The sequence below is a fragment of the Cherax quadricarinatus genome, chromosome 68 (genome assembly GCF_038502225.1).
Source record: "Cherax quadricarinatus isolate ZL_2023a chromosome 68, ASM3850222v1, whole genome shotgun sequence".
Taxonomy (NCBI): domain Eukaryota; kingdom Metazoa; phylum Arthropoda; class Malacostraca; order Decapoda; family Parastacidae; genus Cherax; species Cherax quadricarinatus.
Genome location: NC_091359.1, coordinates 20,438,189 through 20,461,566, shown reverse-complemented (window position 1 = coordinate 20,461,566; position 23,378 = coordinate 20,438,189). Strand labels below are relative to the sequence as shown.

The following is a 23,378-nucleotide window of genomic DNA, read 5'->3' as shown; positions in this document are numbered from 1 at the left end:
TGGACTTGCCCAATGCCACAACACCTTCCACAACAGGCAGAGGGTTGGCAGGGTCAGGGCCTGCCTCAAACCCTTCAAAATCCCTCTGGATCGTGTTCCTCACTTTATTTACCAAAGGGCTTGCACTAGCTTTCCTTGGGTCCATGATGACTTATTTAGCAGTTGCAAGCACAAAAAACAAGGGATTATTATGAAATGTATTGTAAGAACCTGCGGGGTGATGGTCATGTGTTGGTAAACAATAGCACACTGAGCGTGAATGGCGTGGGAGACTGGCTTGGTGTGCGTGTGACGGGCGGACGGGTACCGGACGGTCGCCGAAACATGAGTCTAATCACGAAACTCGAGGCCAAATTTTGCCAAAAAAAACTCGCCGAAGGTCGAATTTCACGAAAGTCGATGCTGCCGAAACTTGAGGGTCCACTGTATATGCTTGTACATGTATGTGTAGTGTGACCTAAGTGTAAGAAGTAGCAGCAAGACATACCTGAAATCTTGCATGTTTATGAGACAGAAAAAAGATACCAGCAATCCTACCATCACATAAAACAATTACAGGTTTCCATTTTACACTCACTTGGCAGGACGGTAGTACCTCCCTGGGCGGTTGCTGTCTACCAACCTACTACTTAGGACTCTTATCATATGCCTTTTCTAAATCCATAAATGCAATGAAAATTTCCCTACCTTTATCTAAATACTGTTCACATATGCTTCAATGTAAACACTTGATCTACACATCCCCTACCCATTCTAAAACTCCCTTGTTCATCTGCAATCCTGCTCTCTGTCTTCCCTCTAATTCTTTAAATAACAACCCTACCATACACTTTACCTGGTATACTTAATAAACTTTTTCCCCTATAATTTTTACAATCTCTTTTGTCCCCCTTCCCTTTATATATATATGTATAGGAACTTTACACACACTCTGCAAATCCCTAGGTACCTTCCCCCATTTCATACATTTATTGAACAAAAATACCAACCACTCCAACACTATATCCCCCCCATTTTTTTAAAATTTCTGTCATGATTCTGTCAGTTCCATTCTACATAATGCCTCATGCACCTCCTCCATATTCACATCTGGCTCTTCGTCACTCCTTAAAGATGGTATACCTCCCTGGCCAGTGCATGAAATTACTGCCTCCCTTTCTTCAACATTAAAAGTTCCTCAAAATATTCTTCCCACCTTCCCAATACCTCCAACTAACCATCTACTAACCCCTATTCTGTTTTTATATGACAAACCCATTGTGAGGGAAAAGTTCAATAGATAGGAGTAGAGATATAGTAACGATAGTTTCATTACTGGCTACTAGTTAAGGTAGGGTAAGTCAAGCTCCGGCCTTTCTTCCCCCTCCCCGAAAGTGATAGTTTCATTGCCGGCTACTAGTTAAGGTAGGGTAAGTCACGCTCCCGTTTTTCCTGCCTTTTCTCCCTCACCCCTAAAGTGATAGTTTGATTGCCGGCTGCTTGTTAATGTAGGGTCAGTCTAGCTCCCGCTATCCCTTCCCCTCCCTCTTCCCCTCCCCCTCGAAAAGTGACGTGTGGGGCTCTGGTCAAACAGTAAATCACTCGACTCACAGCTCCCAACACTACTGTAAGTACATGCCTGCTTTGTATTCTAGTGGATTTATTGGTTAAAAGCTTCACTTTTGACCAATAATAAACTTAGTCCTTTCAGTCTTGCTCTAGGTTGACTGTTGTAATAATCACCACGTCTTTTGAGTATTGTACACTGCCATGGAGAGTGATTATTTAAGCAGTGGGTAACCTGTCTATCTTTTCAGCTTGGATGACAGTGAGGGTCACCTGTCAATCAACGAGAAGAACAGGAGACGGACTAACGTCCTGGAGACGTCCCATTTTGTATTGAACTACCTGTGCACCTGTATGAAATTGCAGGACGTAACCCCACATCATTGCAGCGGTAAAGAACCTGCTTTCCTGTCATCGGGATAATAATCACGGCGATTCTCTGTGAAGAACTAGCCAGTGGTGGTCACCAACACCTGCGACCCCCCCCCCACATCAGCAACGGCTACGATTTCAACAAGCAGTGTCACCAACACCAGACACCCAAGTTTTAAATTAGCGTTGAATTCAGTTATCATTAATATTTTTCATTTTTCATTTTCTTTAATGTAGGATTAATATTTCATATTTAAGTGTTTTACATTTTATATTTTCTACATAATAAAGTGTTTATGTTTGTCTGTTATTATTTCTTTTTCTATTCACTAATTTTCCTGAGGAGGAGCCAGCCTGGGTAATACTGTCTGAAGTTGTTACAGGGCTGAGTAAGCCTTCACAAGTGGCGACCTTGCCAGGATACAACTCTACTGAATAAATATTCAACTCCATCTCGTATCTACCATTGGAACCTCAACGCCGCATACCACAGACGGTTACCACCAGCCATGAGTAATCATTCTCTATGGTAGGACTACAGTACAGGTATTTGAAAGATTTGGTGATTGTTATAGTCTCAATTTATTGTAAGTCAAGTCAGGCAGGATATAATATTTAATTCTGCCACCTAATTGTGTGTGAGCTTGAAACACTTTGGAGGATTAGACTCTAGGGACCCGAGATTTTCCAGTGACAACTTGTTTCATTGAGCTCTTCATTATATCAAGGGAACTGTCATAGGACACTCTTGATTTGTTGGTGAGAAGATTGGATGGTCAAGGGACCCCATTCTACTTACTGTTTGCTCGGAGCCGGCATAGAACCCTTCGTTTTCGTTAATACATATTGTTTAATTGAAGCAGGGATCGAGCCCTCTGGTTTATTTATAGTTTGAGCGGAGCAGGAATTGAACCCTCCGTTTTCTTTAATACCCGTTTCATTTCCCCTGATAGTTTAAGTTATTCTTGCAAGCATGGAGGAATACCAGTTTTGGATGAATGCTGGAAGTAAGTTAGGAATAACAGGGAAAAATTTAGAATCTTTCATTAGTGCTAAGATCCAGGAAAGACTTGAAAGAGAGAGAATTGAGAGAGAAGAAAGACAGCTAGAAAGGGAAAGAGAAAAGAATAAGGAGAGAGAGATAATCGAAAGAGAAGAGAAAAAGGAGAAAGAGAGAATTGAGAGAGAAATCCGAGAAAGACAGTTAGAAAGAGAGCGAGAAGACCAAAAAGAGCGTGATAGACTTGATCGTGAGGAAAGAGCTAGAGAACGTGAGGAACAAGCTAAGATACGTGAGGAACAAGCTAAGATACGTGAGGAACAGGTTAAATTAAGAGAACTTGAGGAAAGAGCAAAGGATAGAGAAGTTGAGGAAAAAGCTAGAGAACATGAGTTAATAGAGAAAAGGATCGCGAGCTCGAAAAATCTCGCCTTGAATTAGAGAATAAAAAGTTAACTTTTACTCAACAACAATTAGAGGAAGGAGTAATGGAACAACGTGCAGCTAGTGCACATATTCCAACACCTAATTTACCTCCCTTCACAGAGGGGGAAGACATAACTTCTTACATTATCAGGTCTGAAAATACCGCTACCCTCTGTGAATGGCCTGCTGACACCTGGGCTACCAGGTTAGGAATGTTATTTTCTGGTACCGCTTTGAGTATCTATGCAACTTTGTCGCAGGATATCATAAGTAATTATAACCTACTGAAGAAGGCAATCCTTAAAGCATATCACAAAACCACAAATTCTTACAGGAAAGATTTCAGGTATGCCACCTTACAGCCTGGCCAGAACTTTCAACAGTTACAGGTAACACTCTTTCGTTTGTTCGACTTTTGGATAGAGAGTTCAGGAATTGATCATAGTTATGAATCTCTTCGAGACTTCATGGTTGCTGACCAGTTCCTGACAGCTCTTCCTCACCAGATACGAACATTCATCAGAGAACGTAACCTGAGTAAAGCTGAGGAAGTTGCTGAGGCTGCTGACCTGTATGCTGAGGCTCACAATTCCTATAAAAACCTAAAGGGATCGAACCCTAAGGGCAAGGGTTCATCAGATCTTAAGAAATCAAAGCCTCTAGTGGAAAGTAAAATGACTTCTTTTATTCCTGTTTGTCATTTGTGTGGTGTTAAGGGACATAAACGTCCAGATTGTCCTTCTAAGAAGGTCCAAAAAGTTGGAAGATGTTTTAAAGACTGTAATGACCAAGCACCCTTCTGTTCAGGAACAGTTAATGGACTTAATGTATCTACCATTTTACGAGACACTGGATGCACATGTAGTCATTTCTGATAAGCTGTTCCCTAACCTTAAAGAAACTCATTCCTCTGCTATACTTTCAGACTACTTGGGCCGTACGGACACCTTTCCTACCATCCGTTGTTACATTAGGTCTAAATGGTTCACAGGTTGGTCTGAAGCTGTACTAGCTCCCATCACTTCTTGCTCCGTACTAATAGGTAATGTAAAAGGTGCCATTCTTCCTTCGGAGGTTGACCTTTCATCACCAAAGATGGATATAAGTGTTTCAGATCCTCTTCCTGTAGAGTCAGAGAAGCCCCTCGAAAGTTCAGATGAGACAATGTCTCGCGATATTCATGTGGGATTAAAAACCAGTGATGCTACTCTCGAAAGCGAGGAAGTAGGATCATAAGTTCTCTTGTTAGATGAAAGTGAAGGTATCACCTCCGATACCATAAATGTCTTGACTAGGGCTCAGACCAAAGCCCAGGCTTCCCCTACTGTCCATCCTTTGATTTTCCCTGACTTTAAGCCTTTAGACATATCGAAGGACTCCTTTGTCAAGTTACAACGTAATTGCCCTTCTCTTCAGAATTGCCATAATGCCGCTAAACAAAATCAAGTTATCCAAAGGAAAAACTTTTCATATAAATTTGAATATATAAAAGGTATCTTGTACAAGTCAGTATTCAAATTAAATTCAGATGAGATAGACTATTCCATCTTAGTTGTTCCAAGTCAATGCAGAGAGACTGTTCTTAAAATGGCTCATGACCTGCCAGTGGCCGGACATTTCTCGCATCGTAAAACCTTAAATAAAATTAGGGAAACCTATTTTTGGCCTAAAATGTCCTCAGATGTCACTACTTATTGTAGATCGTGTAAAGTTTGCCAACTGTCATCCTCCCGAGGTACCAGGCGAGTACCTATGGTCAAAATGCCAATCTTTACGGTACCTTTTGAAAGAGTAGCTATTGACATCGTTGGTCCTTTATCTCCACTTTCATCTGGGGGACATAGATATATATTAACATTAGTTGATTATGCTTCGAGTTTCCCTGAAGCCATACCCTTAAAGACCCTAACTACTACAGAGGTGGCTGAAGCCCTTTTGTCCATCTTCTCCAGAGTGGGCATCCCTAGAGAAATTTTGTCTGACCGTGGGACACAATTCACATCTGACTTAATGCAACATCTATACCAACTTCTGGGAGTGAAGCCTCTCTTCACCACACCCTATCATCCCAGCTGTAATGGGAGGATTGAGCGCCAGCATTCGATTCTCAAGTCCATTTTAAGGAAACTTTGCTCCCTTAAACCTAAGGAGTGGCATCGTTACCTACCCTGTGCTTCGTTTGCCATGAGGGAAGTTCCCAGTGACTCTTTGGGGTTTTCACCTTTTGAACTTCTCTATGGTAGACAGGCCAGAGGCCCATTGTCCATCCTTCATGACTTATGGACTAATGAGGAGGTAAATGCTGAAGTTCAGTCTTCTTACCAGTTTCTCCTTGACCTAAGATCCAAACTTGAGGAGACCTCTGACATAGTTTCGAAAAACCTAAGCTTGTCAATGGACCAGTACAAAACCTATTTTGATTCCAAAAGTCAGAGGAGAAGTTTTAAAGTAGGAGATGAAGTTCTTGTACTTTTGCCTATCAAGTCAAATAAATTATTAGTAGCATGGAAAGGTCCATATAAAGTATTAAAAATTTGTGGGAAAGTTGACTACCTCATAGAAGTCAAGGGGAAACCTAAGCTTTATCATATCAACATCCTTAAGAAATATTACCGAAGAAATTCGGTTAACTGCCTTAATAACTTTGACTTAGTTTTTCCACACGAACTTGATAAGACAACTGAAGAATGTAAAGTGTGCGCAATTGACACCTCTAACTTAGACTATGATGAAGAACTACATGACTTGGTGACTCTTGACCACTCGGATGCAACCAACATTAATATTAATGAATCTTTGGATGACCATAAGAGACATGAACTACTTCAATGTGTGAGTAACTTTTCAGACGTCTTTACTGATATTCCAGGTGTTACCTCCACGATAGTCCATAAGATTGACTTATTGATGGACAATCCTATCAAAGGGAAATTATACCCAGTTCCAGTTCACCTTAGGGATGCATTTGACCGAGAGGTAGACAAATTATTAAAACTAAAGATCATTGAACCTTCAGTATCTGCATATTGCTCACCAGTAGTCATGGTTAAGAAGGAGGATAATTCATATAGACTTGCTATTGACTTCAGAGGCCTTAATGCTATAACTCGGTGGGATGCTGAGCCTATGCCCTTAATAGATAGCGATCTACACAAATTTTATGACTTCCTTCTTTTCAGAGATTGATACTGCGCAGGCATATCATCAAGTAATGTTAGATCCTTCTTCTAAGCAGTACACCGCTTTTCCTACACACCAAGGACTGATGCAGTATAGAACTATGCCCTTCGGTTTGGTAACTGCCTGTGCTACCTACGTGAGACTGATGAGAAAGGTCTTGGGTAATATGCCAAATGTTTCAGTTTATTTTGATAACATTTACATAATGACATCTACGTGGGGCGAACATATCCAAACATTAACATCAGTTTTGCGTAGGTTACGCTCACATGGCCTCACTGCCAAGCCGAAGAAATGCTTCCTTGGGTATAATAAGATTAGATATCTTGGACTGATACTTTCTAAGAACTCTCTGCAGCCTCTCCCCAGTAAGATCAAAGCTTTATTAGAATTTAAATTTCCCAAAACCAAGAAGCTCATGCGAAGCTTTCTTGGTTCTGTAAATTTTTATGCACGGTTTATCCCGAACCTCTGGTGGCCTGGTGGTTAATGCTCTCGCTTCACACGGTGAGGGCCTGGGTTCGATTCCCAGCCAGACTAGAAACATTGGACGTGTTTCTTTCCACCTGTTGTCTATGTTCCCCATCAGTAAAATGGGTACCTGGGTGTTAGTCGACTGGTGTGGGTCGCATCCTGGGACACTGACCTAAGGAGGCCTGGTCACAGACCGGGCCGCGGGGGCGTTGACCCCCGGAACTCTCTCCAGATAAACTCCAGATAAACCTTACTGATCTTACAGGCATCTTATCTGACTTCCTTAAAAAGTCTGTGAAGGAACCTCTTGAACTTTCCGACGTAGCTCGGGAAAAGTTTAATGAGATTAAAAGTATCTTTTCGAAAGACCCTATACTTAAGATTCCAGATATTAATAAAACATTTTGTTTGAGAACTGATGCCTCCAATACGGGCTTAGGTGCAGTGTTACTACAATACCATGATGGTACTCTCTTCCCTGTATGCTTCCTAAGCCGGAAACTCCTTCCCGCAGAAACAAGATACTCCACAACAGAAAAGGAATGTTTAGCCCTTGTGTGGGGTATCTCCAAACTTAAATTTTATTTGCTGGGAAAAGAATTCATTTTAGAAACGGACCACAAACCTTTGATATACCTAGAAACTTTTAAGGGAACCAACAGTTGCCTCTTGAGGTGGACATTGGCACTCCAGGCTTTTAAGTTCCATATTGTGTATATCAATGGTTCATCCAATTATTTCTCTGACTGGTTAAGTCGTGACAGTCAGTAGAAGATTTGTTGCCTTACGCGACTTCCACATGTTAGAACATTTTCCTCGCCTATTCTTCTTATACTCCTTGACTATAAGTCTTGGTATGGGGGAGTGTGAGGGAAAAGTTCAATAGATAGGAGTAGAGATATAGTAACGATAGTTTCATTACCGGCTACTAGTTAAGGTAGGGTAAGTCAAGCTCCGGCCTTTCTTCCCCCTCCCCGAAAGTGATAGTTTCATTGCCGGCTACTAGTTAAGGTAGGGTAAGTCACGCTCCCGTTTTTCCTGCCTTTTCTCCCTCACCCCTAAAGTGACAGTTTGATTGCCGGCTGCTTGTTAACGTAGGGTCAGTCTAGCTCCCGCTATCCCTTCCCCTTCCTCTTCCACCCCCCCCCTCGAAAGGTGACGTGTGGGGCTCTGGTCAAACAGTAAATCACTCGACTCACAGCTCCCAACACTACTGTAAGTACATGCCTGCTTTGTATTCTAGTGGATTTATTGGTTAAAAGCTTCACTTTTGACCAATAATAAACTTAGTCCTTTCAGTCTTGCTCTAGGTTGACTGTTGTAATAATCACCACGTCTTTTGAGTATTGTACACTGCCATGGAGAGTGATTATTTAAGCAGTGGGTAACCTGTCTATCTTTTCAGCTTGGATGACAGTGAGGGTCACCTGTCAATCAACGAGAAGAACAGGAGACGGACTAACGTCCTGGAGACGTCCCATTTTGTATTGAACTACCTGTGCACCTGTATGAAATTGCAGGACGTAACCCCACATCATTGCAGCGGTAAAGAACCTGCTTTCCTGTCATCGGGATAATAATCACGGCGATTCTCTGTGAAGAACTAGCCAGTGGTGGTCACCAACACCTGCGACCCCCCCCCCCACACATCAGCAACGGCTACGATTTCAACAAGCAGTGTCACCAACACCAGACACCCAAGTTTTAAATTAGCGTTGAATTCAGTTATCATTAATATTTTTCATTTTTCATTTTCTTTAATGTAGGATTAATATTTCATATTTAAGTGTTTTACATTTTATATTTTCTACATAATAAAGTGTTTATGTTTGTCTGTTATTATTTCTTTTTCTATTCACTAATTTTCCTGAGGAGGAGCCAGCCTGGGTAATACTGTCTGAAGTTGTTACAGGGCTGAGTAAGCCTTCACACCCATTTGTTCCCTTGGCTTTCTTAACCTATTGGTAGAAATACTGACAATGTGTTAGGTAAACTCGATGGGGAAGTGGAAAAGAATTTCTCCACCATAAGCTATGCATGTTGTAGGTGAAGACTAAAATGCCGGGAGCAAGGGGCTAGAAACCCCCTCTCCTGTATAAATTATTAAATTTTAAGAAAAGAAAAACAAAAGTTTTTCTTTTCAGGTCACCTTGCCTTGGTAGGATACGGCCAGTGTATTGAAAAAAAAAACAAGTGTTAGGTAAAAAGACACATCTGCAACTAATGCCACATTTTATTGTGGCAACAAAACGTTCTTTCTTTCTTTCACCATACCAGCCATATCCCACCGAGGCGGGGTGGCCCAAAAGAAAAAACTAAAGTTTCTCTTTTTAAATTTAGTAATATATACAGGAGAAGGGGTTACTAGCCCCTTGCTCCCGGCATTTTAGTCGCCTCTTAGAACACGCATGGCTTACGGAGGAAGAATTCTGTTCCACTTCCCCATCGAGGCAACAAAACGTTACCACCATAAAATGTCTTATTAGTTGCAGATGTGTCCTTTTATTTTTATTAACACATCAGCCATTTCCCACCAAGGTAGGGTGGCCCAAAAAAGAAAAACTTTCACCATCATTCACTCTGTCACTGTCTTGCCAGAGGCACGCTTACACTACTGTTATAAAACTGCAACATTAACACCCCTCCTTCAGAGTGCAGACACTGTACTTCCCATCTTCAGGACTCAAGTCCAGCTTGCAGGTTTCCCTGAATCCCTTCATAAATGTTACCTTGCTCACACTCCAACAGCATGTCTAAGTCCTAAAAACCATTTGTTTCCATTCGCTCCTTTCTAACACGCTCACGCATGCCTGCTGGAAGTCCAAGCCCCTCGCACACAAAAGCTCCTTTAACCCCTCCCGCCAACCTTTTAGTAGGCCAACCCCAACCCTGCCTTCCCTCCACTGCAGATTTATACACTCTCGAAGTCATTCTATTTTGTTCCAACCTCTCTACATGTCCGAACCACCTCAATAACCCCTCCTCAGCCCTCTGAATAATAGTTCTAGTAATCCTGCACCTCATCCTAATTTCCAAACTATGAATTCTCTGCATTATATTTACACCACACATTGCCTTCAGACACGACATCTCCACTGCCTCCAGCCTTCTCCTTGTTGCAACATTCCCCACCCCGAGAGGCCTGGTTATGGATGGGCCATGGGAATGTTGATCCCTGGAATACCCTCCAGGCAGGTAGACCCATGCTTCACACCCATATAAGAGCATTGGTATAACTATACTCTCATATATTCCCCTCTTTGTTTCCACAGACAAAGTTTTTTGTCTTCACAGACTCCTCAGTGCACCACTCACCTTTTTCCCCTCGTTATTTCTATGATTCACCTCATCTTTCATAGACCCATCTGCTGAGATGTCCACTCCCATATGTCTGAATACATTCACCACCTCCATACTCTCTCCCTGCAAACTGATATCCAGTCTTTCGTTACCTAATTTTTTTATCCTCATCACCTTACTCTTTCCTATATTCACTTTAATTTTCTTCTTTTACATACCCTTCCAAATACATTCACCAACCTCTGCAACTTCTCTTCAGAATCTCCCAAAAGCACAGTGTCATCAGCAAAGAGCAACTGTGACAACTCCCACTTTGTGTTAGATTCTTTATCTTTTAACCCCACACCTCTTGCCAACAACCGAGCATTCACTTCTCTTACAACCCCATCTATAAATATATCAAACAACCATTGCGACATCATACATCCTTGTCTAAGGGCTACTTTTACTGGGAAATAATCTCACTCTCTCCTACATACTCTAACCTGAGCCTCGCTATCCTCGTAAAAACTCTTCACTGTTTTCAATAACCTACCTCCTATTCCATACATTTGCAACATTTGCCATATTGCCCCCCTATCCACCGTCATATGTCTTTTCCAAATCCATAAATGCCACAAAAACTTCTTTACCCTTACCTAAATATTGTTCACCTATATGTTTCACTGTAAACACCTGGTCTACACACCCCCAACCCTTCCTAAAGCCTCTTTGTTCATCAGCTTTCCTACTCTCCATTTTACTCTTAATTCTTTCAATAACAACTCTACCATACACTTTGCCAGGTATACTAAACAGACTTCTTCTTTCTTCTTTCAACAAACCGGCCGTATCCCACCGAGGCAGGGTGGCCCAAAAAGAAAAATGAAGGTTTCTCTTTTTAAATTTAGTAATTTATACAGGAGAAGGGGTTACTAGCCCCTTGCTCCTGGCATTTTAGTCACCTCTTACAACACGCATGACTTACAGAGGAAGAATTCTGTTCCACTTCCCCATGGAGATAAGAGGAAATAAACAAGAACAAGAACTAGTAAGAAAATAGAAGAAAACCCAGAGGGGTGTGTATATATATGCTTGTACATGTATGTGTAGTGTGACCTAAGTGTAAGTAGAAGTAGCAAGACGTACTTGAAACCTTGCATGTTTATGAAACAGAAAAAAGGACACCAGCAATCCTACCATCATGTAAAACAATTACAGGCTTTTGTTTTACACTCACTTGGCAGGACGGTAGTACCTCCTTGGGCGGTTACTGTCTACCAACCCACTACCTAAACTAAACAGACTTATTCCCCTATAATTTTTGCACTCTCTTCTGTCCCCTTTGCCTTTATACAAAGGAACTATGCATGCTCTCTGCCAATTCCTAGGTACCTTTTCCTCTTCCATACATTTATAAAATAAAAGCACCAATCACTCCAAAACTATATCCCCATCTGGTTTTAACATTTCTATCTTTATCCCACCAATCCCAGCTGCTTTACGCCCTTTCATTCTACCCACTGCCTCACGAACTTCCCCCACACTCATAACTGGCTCTTCCTCAGTCCTACAAGATGTTATTCCTCCTTGCCCTATATACGAAATCATAGCTTCCTATCTTCAACAACATTTAATAATTCCTCAAAATATTCCCTCCATCTCCCCGATACCTCTAACTCTCCATTTAACCCTTAAACGGTCCAAACAGATCGACGTTCAAATTAGTAGTGCTACAAAAGTAGATCTACTTTTTTTTACATATTTTCAAATATAACAAAAAAAAAGTAGATAAAAGTTTTTTTACACATTTTCACATGTAAAACAAAAAAAAAAGATCTACATTTTTTTACATACTTTCAGATGCTGAAAAAACGTATATATATGTTTGGACCGTTTAAGGGTTAATAACTCTCCTCTCCTATTTTTACCTATCAAATCCATTCTTGTCCTTTTACCTAACATAATACAGGTAATGTACATTGTTACTATCAAATCCATTCGTGTCCTTATACCTAGCATAATAGTACAGGTAATGTACATTATTACTAAAGAAAAACAATAGAAGAAATAAAAGTTAACTTACCTCAATTTGCATTTTAAGGTGAGCCTTGAAGTTTGACAAGAGAGCAACAAAAATGGCAAGTGAGAGATGAAACACATCTGGAATTGGAGATACACCATTTTTGCTAAGTGCTACACATAGGTACTGTTTGATAGCTGTGATGAAGGTGTCGTTGGAACGAAAAACCCGGCCAGCATTCTGCACAATTGATAGCAACATCTCTAGGGAAAGGATCTTGGACCGAAGTTCATGAGATCTGCAAAATGGAATTTTTTTTTTTTTTTTTAGCTCATCACCCATTTCCCACCAAGATAAGCTGGCCCCACCAAAAACAAAAAATAAAAGGAAAAACTTGAGAGAGAAATGACAACACAAGCTGACACAAACACCTGATGCTAAATTATTGTCTTAAGTTTCTTTGGTCAAATGTAATTTTTAATACAAGACAAAAAAATACAAAAAATAATAGAGATTCACCAGGTGCTATGATTTCCAAAGCAGGTTAAGAGTAATATTATTTCAGACAGAATATAGTTACAAAACTAACATTATACAGCACATCGGTGTCCCCACAAATTAAGTGGGGCTTACAGGCCAAGAGGTCCAGTAAATTTTAAAATTGCAAAAAAATACAAAGTTATGTCTTCACAACAAATTTTTTCTTCAGATATTGGCATAAATCTCATTCACTGGCTATAAAATCTTAATCCACTAATAAGGAAGCCCTTGACTTTGCTGGGACGACTGTATTGCTCATCAACTTACCTTGGGTCAGGAGAATCGGGCAAGGGTTTCATGGAAAGTTTGCAGAGGGAACGAAATACCAAGAACGCATCTTTCTGGAGAGTGTGAGAGAGTTTAGCTGTCATGGCTGTGTCTCCTTCAGTCATTGTGTTTATACTCTCCTGTGAAAATATGCAAAAATAAATCAATAATAACAGCACTCGTATCATCACTGAGATTATAAAGTCACTTAACCCTTTCAGGGTCCGTCCCGTAGATCTACGGCTTTACGTTCAGGGTCCAAACCGTAGATCTACGTCATGAGCTCAGCTCACTCTGATAAACTGTGAGTGGCACATTTGGGCCTAGATATGAGAGAATACATCTATGTGGTATGTGTGCACCACATAAAACAGATCTTGCAGCACACTGTGTATAATGAGAGAAAAAAACTGAAATCATGATTTTTCGATTAAAACAGCGACTTTGCAGTGTTTTTTTTGTATGTTTTTTATAGTTGTATTTACGATTTCTTGGTCTCATTTGATAGAATGGAAGACATATTACAGAAATAGAGATGATTTTGATTGGTTTTAGCACTGGAAATGGCTTGAAACTGAGCTCAAACTAGCAGAAATGTTAAATTTTTGCCGATATTCAAGAGTAAACAAATGACCTCACACGTCTAATACACGCCAGCTGATGGGTCTAATATGCATTCACAAATATGGTGATGATATTTATACAATTATTACAGTATTGCATAACAGTAAATCTTCTATTTTTTGGTGTGAATAAAAATTCATTATGTGAATAAAAAATCAAAATGGAATTTATTTGTAAAGCCTCAAAATGTAACTAATGAACAGAGGAAATGTTAGTTTAGTTCCAGGAATACCTACATTGTTTATTCTGGACCCTATTTTGAAATTGGAATATTTTGAACTTTGTGTTAAATTGGCCAAATTAACAATTTCCGATCACTTTAATTTGTAGTTGAAACAGTTGACTTGGCGATTTCTTGTGCTCAATCGATAGAACAGAAGTAATACTAGTGAAATAGCTAAGAATTTGGTTGACTGGAATAATGTAATTGGCCTAAAATGGGAGTCAAAGTCGGCAAAATTGCCGATTCATAAATATCGCTGACACATCAAAATTCGCGAGAGCATAATTTCGTCAATTTTCCATCAAATTTCGTACTTTTTGTTTTATTACCTTCACAAAAAGATTCTCTACCATTTCATAAGAAAAAATAACAAATTTTTTTTTTGAAAATTCTTGGGCACTGGGGCACCACTTCAGATTTGGGCCTTGGACCCTGAAGGGGTTAAAAATAACTCAGGGAATCTGTCTCATGTCCCACCATTATTGTACAAGAGAGCGGCCCATGTCCTCTCGCATGTTATCTCATTACTTTTTAACAAGTCACTAGAAACTAGCACCTTCCCGAAACTACTCAAGATGGCAAGGGTTACACCAATACATAAAGGTGGTGACCCTACAGATTTAAACAACTATAGGCCAATATCAAACTTACCATTGCTATCCAAAATCTTTGAGAAACTCGTGCACAGGAGACTATATTCATTTATAACGGCTCAAAACATACTCAACCCCTGCCAGTTTGGATTCAGGAAAAATAAAAGCACTAATGATGCAATCATAAAAATGCTAGATCTGCTTTACACAGCATTGGAAAATAAGGAATATCCACTAGGAATTTTTATTGACCTAAGAAAAGCTTTTGACACAGTAGACCACGGCATCCTACTCCACAAACTTGACCATTATGGTATAAGAGGCCATGCGCTTGCATATTTCAAATCTTACCTTACTAATAGGTATCAATATGTCACCATTAAAGACACAGCATCAACAACACAGCCACTTGATACTGGAGTTCTGCAGGGAAGTGTCCTTGGTCCCCTGCTCTTCCTCATATACATCAATGATCTTCCAAACGTATCTCAACACCTGAACCCCATTCTCTTTGCTGACGACACGACTTATGTCATCTCTTACCCTAATCTTGCCACCCTCAACACCATTGTTAATGAGGAGCTGATCAAAATATCGACTTGGATGACAGCCAATAAACTTACGCTTAACACTGACAAAACCTACTACATTATGTTTCGTAGCAGAGCAGGAGATGCGCAAATTAACATTAAGATCGACAACACTCTAATTGCCAGGCATAATAAGGGCAAATTCCTAGGCCTATACCTCGACAACAACCTGAACTTCAGCACCCATATCCAACACATAACCAAAAAAGTATCCAAAACGGTTGGGATCCTCTCGAAGATACGATACTACGTGCCGCAAACTGCCCTTCTCACACTATACCATTCACTTATATATCCATACCTCACCTATGCTATCTGTGCTTGGGGTTCAACTGCAGCAACACACCTAAAGCCAATAATAACCCAACAAAAAGCCGCAGTAAGAATAATCACTAAATCCCATCCCTGGCAACACCCCCCCCCCACTCTTCATAGATCTAAACTTACTCCCTGTTCAGTACATCCACACTTACTACTGTGCAATCTACATCTACAGGACCTTAAATTCCAATATTAACCTTGACCTAAAACGCTTTCTTGATAGTTGTGACAGAACCCACAGGCACAACACCAGACACAAACATCTCTATGACATTCCCCGTATCAGACTAAACCTTTACAAAAATTCAATGTATGTCAAAGGCCCTAAAATCTGGAACACCCTACCTGAAAATTCTAAAACTGCAGACACAATCATCACCTTCAAAACTACCATCAGAAAACATCTTATCTCCCTGATACACCCTGTCAACTAATTACACGAATACCACCTGGTGGTTAACACTTACACTCACTCACCCATTTGACCATAAACAGAAATATCAATCTCAATCTCAAAATAATGAATCTTAACTAGTCATAAGTTGGCCTGTGATACTCCAATACTGAAACTATGTATAGTGCCAAAACAAAAGCATTCACATTGCTAAACTCACAAACTAGTATTTAGTCACTTAGCCATAATACCAACTTACCTCATAATTTTGTAATATTTAAACTTAAGATTTAATTTAAGTCTGCCCGAAATGCCTAGCCATGCTAGGTGTTCTAGTGGTACACTCTGTAATTATTATTTTACTACATGTAAACCACACAATAACCAAATTCTGTAAACTCAGCATTGTAATCCTTATAGAGAATAAACTTTGAATTTGAATTTGAATCAAACTTGTAAATGAAAACTAGATAACTCACACTACAGTATTTAAGTTCCCTCTAAGTTTGCAATCAATTACTCATGAAAAAATGAACGTGTTTTTTTTTAATGTGTCAGCTGTCTCCCACCGAGGCAGGGTGACCCAGAAAAGAAAAACACTTTCACCATCATTCACATATAATCACTGTTTTTGCAGAGGCGCCAAGATACAACAGTATCAACCAAAAATTAAGTTTTCCTTTTAAACTTGTGTGACAATCTAGATACTTTGCAAAGATTTGAAGATCACCACACAAGCTCACTATACTAGTACAGAAATTGGGTAAATTAACTACCAATAGTTTGCTCTAGGAATAAGGACATAAAAGCAAGATTAAGGACTTTCTCAGTGAAATAAAAGTGTGTATGCATAAAAGGAAACAAGCAAAAAAAGTGGTGACTGAACATTATGGAAATTGTTGAACCAAACCAAACTACAAAGTGACACTGGTAAAAAAAAAAAAAAAAAAAAAAAAAAAAAAAAAAAAAAAAAAAAAAAAAAACTAATAGAGATAATGATTTCAAATCAGCTATAGTTTGAATGTATTAAAGAGACTGAAGGTTTCCTCTCCTACTATACGATATATCACTACACAAACTTTTATTAAATAATCTTAAATAAATCCTCCCTCTTTCTTCACCTGCACCTTTTTTCCATGCTTCCTCTTCAAATACTGCTGAACCCTTCTAACTCTACCATATACTTAACAGAAGTGTGTTCAATAATTAGCTTGTGTAGCTCTATATAAGAGCCTTCGGAAAAAATATTTAAAATGCCTTAAAAGCTGTTACCTCTATGTAATTATGTTGGTAGAATTACCAACAATTGTTTTTTCAACAAGTTGGCCGTCTCCCACCTAGGCAGGGTGGCCCAAAAAGAAAGAAAATCCCCCAAAAGAAAATACTTTCATCATCATTCAACACTTTCACTTCACTCATACATAATCACTGTCTTTGCAGAGGCACAACAGTTTAGAAGCATATATAAAAATATACAACATATCTCTCCAAACTGCGAATATCCCAAACCCCTCCTTCAAAGTGCAGGCATTGTACTTCCCATTTCCAATACTCAAGTCCAGCTATACATTAAAATCACTGGTTTTCCTGAATCCCTCCACTAAATATTACCCTGCTCACACTCCAACAGCTCATCAGGCCCCAAAAACCATTTGTCTCCATTCACTCCTATCCAACACACTCACGTACCAACAATATGTTAGGTAAAAGGGCACATATGCAACTAATGCAACATTTTATTGTGGCAACTTTTCAGTTTTCAAGAGCTTTGTCAAGCTCCTGAAAACTTGACAATGTTCCTGGAGAGTGAAACATTGCCACAGTAAATTGTCACATTAGTTGCACTTGTCCCTTTACCTCTATGTAGCTGATCCTTTACACAGAAAATGCATCAAAATAAAAAATGAAAAAATCAATCTCAATGTATATGACTAAGCATACTCTACACTTCAGGGGTTCAATAACATATATGACAAGGCTCAATCATGTCAGTCCACTGAAAGTTAATAGGCAGAATCATTTGCTGGAGCTCAACTCTCGCAAACTTGAATAAGTACAGTAATTACAATAGGTAATGACTGTAAAACATACATAGACACAGAAACTGGAAAAAAGAAGCAACATGAAAGTATAACAGGAAAACCCACCTGGGAGGGCACTCTAGTGATGGATGTTGGTGTAAGAGGAAGGTTGGAGGCCACAGAGTCACTGCGGTGCTCTGTTGATAACGGTGACATGTCTTCCTGCCCTGTATCCTCTTGTGGCACACCAGGAGTGGACACACAGTCCTCTGCTTCAGGGGAGGATGACTCTGCTGCATCAGATATATGCAATGCTTCCAAGTTGTTCAATTCATTTACACTGTCTAAACAGCCATTCTTCAGAATGGTTTCTTCTGTAGATACAACTGTGAAAACAAAAGGCAATTTTAGTCATGAGTAAATGAAGGAATTTTCTATGATGCAATAGAGTTAACCTTAAGAAAATTTAGATTAACTTTTAAGGATAAAAATAAAACAAAAATAGATGTGAAAACTGCAAAAAACATTTTAGTCATCTCAACCTATAACCTGACCTTGCTGTTGCACTCCCCCCCCCCCCCCATAAAAAGAAGCATACTGCCCATTATTAAGAAAGCATATTCTCTTTTTTTTTTCCCCTCATAGACAGAAAGGCACATGAAATTTCTTCCAAGCAAGATAATGATATGTTCCTACCTGTGACTGCTTGATTCACTATATCATGGACTAATTCTGTGGCAATTTGATGAGAGGTGAGGTGACACTGAGGAGACTCTGGAAGAATTATTGCAGACCCATTTGGTATTGCCATCTCTAGATTTTCACTTATGTCTGGTAATCCATTACAAGAATTCTGCCAAAAAAACATGATATTACCACTTGCTTAATATCCACCAATACATAAACAAACTGTTTTCATTATGCCCCATATCATATCTCATATATTTATATTTACATATCCTCTTTTTCTTAAAATATGTATTACCTATTGCCAAACCTCTTTCTAAACAAAGTTCAATCAAAGCCCTCCTATTATCATTTACCCCTCACACCACAAACATAATGCGCCCCTACAACCATTTCTCCCACTTCAGGATGTAAGTCTCGCACCACAATTAATCTTTCAATTGCTTCAAAACTCACTAAACACTCACTTAATATCTCCCAATATCACTCTCCTCTACACTCCTCTCTTCTTCAGGTGCACATACTTAGTATAACCTACTTGTCATACCGATTGACTGATTTTTTTATTTATTAATACATCGGCCATTTCCCACCAAGGCAGGGGGGCCCAAAAAATAACTTTCATCATTCACTCCATCACTGTCTTGCTAGAGGCATGTTTACACTACAGTTATAAAATGCTGGTTTCTCTGAATCCCTTCATAAATGTTTACCTTGCTCATACTCCAACAGCACATGAAGTCCTAAAAACCATTTGTTTCCATTCACTCCTTTCTAACACACACTCACGCATGCATGCTGGAAGTCCAAGCCCCTCACACACAAAACCTCCTTTTCCCCCTCCCTCCAAACTTTCCTAAGCCGACCCCTACCCCGCCTTCCCTCCACTAGATTTATACACTCTCCTCCAAGTCATTCTATTTCATTCCATCCTCTCTACATGTCCAAATCACCTCAATAACCTCTCCTCAGCCCTCTGGATAAAAGATTTGGTAATCCTGCACCCCCTCCTAATCTCCAAACCACGGACTTTTTGCATTATATGCACACCACACATTGCCCTCAGACATGATATCTCCACTGCCTCCAGCCTTCTCCTTGTTGCAACATTCACCACCCATGCTTCACACCCATATAAGAGCATTGGTATATCTATACTCTCATACTACGTCTCTTTGCTTCCATGGATCAAATTCTTTGTCTTCACAGACTCCTCAGTGCACCACTCTCCTTTTTCCCCTTGTCAATTCTGTGATTCACCTCATCTTTCACAAACCCATCTGCTGATACGTCCACCTCCAAATATCTGAAAACATTCACCTCCTCCATGTGCTCTCCCTCCAATCTGATATCCAATTTTTCGTTATCTATTTTTTGTTGTTATACTCACCTTACTCTTTCCTATATTCACTTTTAATTTCCTTGTTATACATACCCTACCAAACTTATAAACCAACTTTTTCAACTTCTCTTCAGAATCTCCCAAAAGCACTGTGTCATCAGCAAAGAGCAACTGTGACAATTCCCACTTTGTGTTAGATTCTTTATCTTTTAACCCCACATCTCTGGCCAACACCCGAGCATTCACTTCTCTTACAACTCCATCTATATGGTGTCCTGTAGCTCGATCGCTAGTGTACTTAGCTCACACACTGAGGTACAGAGATCAAATCCCTGGTATGGCCGGAAAACATTAGGACATGTTTCCTTAAGACACCTTGTTATCCATGTTCACCCATCAGTATAAAATGGGTACCTGGGTGTTAGAAGACTGGTGTGGATTGCATCCTGGGACAAAATTGACTTAATTTGCCCGAAATGCTCTGCATAACAAGTGGCTTTCTATATAGTAGTATGTCATGGATGTCTGCTAAGCTTGTATACCTTGTACATGCACTTATTATAAATATATTGAACAACCATGGTGACATCACACATCCCTGTCTAAGGCCTACTTTTACTGGGAAATAATCTCCCTCTTTCCCCCATACTCTAGCCCGAGCCTCACTATCCTCATAAAAACTCTTCATTGCTTTCAATAACCTACCTCCAATTCCATACATCTGCAACATTTGCCACACTGCCCCCCTATCATACACTTTTTCTGAATCCATAAATACCACAAAAACTTCTTTATCCTTATCTAAATACTATTCACTTACATGTTTCACTGTAAACACTTGGTCTACACACCCCCTACCCTTCCTAAAGCCTCCTTGTTCATCTGCTATCCTGCTCTCCATCTTACTCTTAATTCTTTCAGTAATAATTCTACCACACACTTTACCAGGTATACTCAACAGACTTATTCCCCTATAATTTTTACACTCTCTTTTGTCCCCTTTACCTTTATGCAAAGACTGATACTGGTTGCAAATGGTATGGCGATACTGAAAAACTGTAAAAAAAAAAAAAATTCTTCTTCTTTCCACATTATTCATTTTTAACCCTTAAACTGTCCAAACATAGATCTACATTCACTCGTGCAGTGCTCTGAATATTTTGAAAAAATTTTTTTTTTTTTTTTTTAAATGAAGAGCACATTTTTAGAAATGTTATAGGACAAAAAAAAATTTTAGGGTCAGTACTTACTGAGATAAGCCCGCAAAGTTCTTGGTAAATAATGAGGTGTCAGCAACATGGAGCACTGCCGCTTGCAGAAACAATAAACATTTATCATTTTTTTTTCAATTCTTTTCTATCTTTTGTTGTTTTCATGTTATAATAATAATGTTTTGTTGCAGATCTTTTGATTTCACAGCCAATTGTTGTTGAGACACAAATATTTGGTACTGAATTAGTAATCACACTGTCACAAACAAACATACTCACACTGATAGATGAATTTGTACACCTGGTTCAATCACATACTATTTTTTACATATATATACAAGGTATTTCCAGGTCTCATTTATGTTTCTAAAAGTCCACCACTGTATGATACTCCAAGAAGCAAGGATTCATACAGAGTGCCACCCCACATTGCTGACACATGTATCGTGTGTCTTTTCACACTTGGGGTCGCTATGTAGTGTAAGCACACACAACACACTTTTTCTGAGAGTACTTCTTCTTTGGAGTAGATGGTAATGGTATCAGGCAGTGACAGTTAGGGATTATTCGGTTATGCACTTCCCCCTCTTCTTGTGGAGTGACAGGTCGTTGCTGTGGGGTGACAGGTCACTGTGGAGTGACAGGTATAGGTGTGGTACCATACTTTTTCACTATCTGCTTGATAACATTGAGGGTGAATTCTGCATATCGTTGTCGCTTCCCTGTCTTTATTTCATACATGTTGAAGGCACTGAGCATTGCAATGTCTACAAGGTGGAAAAACACTTTTATATACCACTTGCAACTACTACACACACAGTCAACAAAGCCTATCATCATGTCACACTTGTCGACTAGTCGCATAATGGCCATATAGTCGATGACAGCAGCTGGCTTTACAATAGGTTCATTGTTGTGCTTGCTCCGTCTGTCTGTCTGCACTATCTCATTTCTGTGGATGGTTGACAGCAATGTCACATCCCGTTTGTCATGCCACATCAGTGCCATGATGTCATTGGCATGAAACGCTTGCACTACACTTCCTCCAGTGAACCTTGGCATGTGTTTTCTACTTTTTCCTCACTGTTCCACATATATCAGTATTGTTCACATGTAGGAAATCAGCAAGCATAAGGCTTGTATACCAGTTGTCTGTGAACAATGTATGACCCTTGCCAAGGTATGGCTGCATCATCTTGCGAACATCACCAGAAATGCCCAACATGCGCCTGGTATCGTCGAGTGTGTTTTTCCCTGTGTAGATAATGACATCCAACACAAGACCAGTCTCACAGTCACACATAACAAAGTGTTTTATACCAAAGCAATTACGTTTCCTTGGTGTATATTGTTTGAATGACAGTCGTCCCTTGAACAGAATCAAGGACTCATCAACAACAATATTCTTGAATGGATAAAAGTAGGCACTGAATTTTTGCTTCAGATACATAAACAATTCCATGATTTTGTATAGGTCATTTTGGTTTGGAGTATTCCTGTCTGAGAAGTGCAACATTCATAGCAAGAGTGAATCTGTTGCAGGGGAGGTGGTCACGGAAGACTGGAGTACTGATGAAGTGGTCTGTGGACCAGTAGTGTGCTATATTGTTCTTATAGGTGTGTGGCATAAGCATGATTGTGCCAAGGAATAAATACATTTCAGCCACAGCTGTATCTTTCCACCTGTGCAGCCGTGATGATTTTGAAACATCTATGTGGTCCATTGTATACTGGTAGTACATGTTGGTCTGGGTAACAATCAGATTCATTATCAGTTCATCAAAGTATAGTTAAAAATAGTCTAACTCTGTAGACTCATTTGTGATGGGACAGTGTGGCATGATACCACTTCCACAGGCATCAAAACTGAAAGGATGTGGCATGAATGGTGTACTTTCTGTCCATTTCCATTCACTATCAGATGGTGCAGGGTAGACCTGTGGCATGGGGGAGCAGGAGGGAGGACGGGAGTGGAGGCAGCACATGGTTGAGAGGGTGCCGGGAGGTCCTTTGTCTGCCCACCCACTGCACCACGAGGTCCAGGCACCATGCCACCAACCTCCTCTTCCTCCATCCCAGCATATTCACCTTTAAGATCACTATCACTAGCTGGGGTTTTGGATCGTGACCTGCCACAACCCTTGCCACCGACTACATATGGCACACTGCCTGAACGTAGGTTACGACGCCTAAAAGCATGTTTCACTAGGGAATAATGATAATCACTGTGACTAGACGAATCCTTATGGGCATAAAATCGATTTCA

The 23,378-nt window shown here is 39.8% G+C and overlaps 1 protein-coding gene across 5 annotated transcripts in view; it reads right to left on the bottom strand.

Moving 5' to 3' along the window:
- Sec71 (ADP ribosylation factor guanine nucleotide exchange factor Sec71) overlaps positions 1-23,378 on the bottom strand; it is a 291,696-nt gene that overhangs the window by 203,196 nt on the left and 65,122 nt on the right. For all 5 annotated transcript variants that reach the window (XM_053789547.2, XM_053789544.2, XM_053789546.2 and 2 more), the window contains 4 exons: positions 18,569-18,725; positions 17,999-18,258; positions 13,107-13,246; positions 12,363-12,597 (listed from right to left, as the gene is read on the bottom strand). In XM_053789547.2, the coding sequence (XP_053645522.1) occupies positions 12,363-12,597; positions 13,107-13,246; positions 17,999-18,258; positions 18,569-18,725 (792 nt within the window). The remainder of the gene's footprint in view (positions 1-12,362; positions 12,598-13,106; positions 13,247-17,998; positions 18,259-18,568; positions 18,726-23,378) is intronic.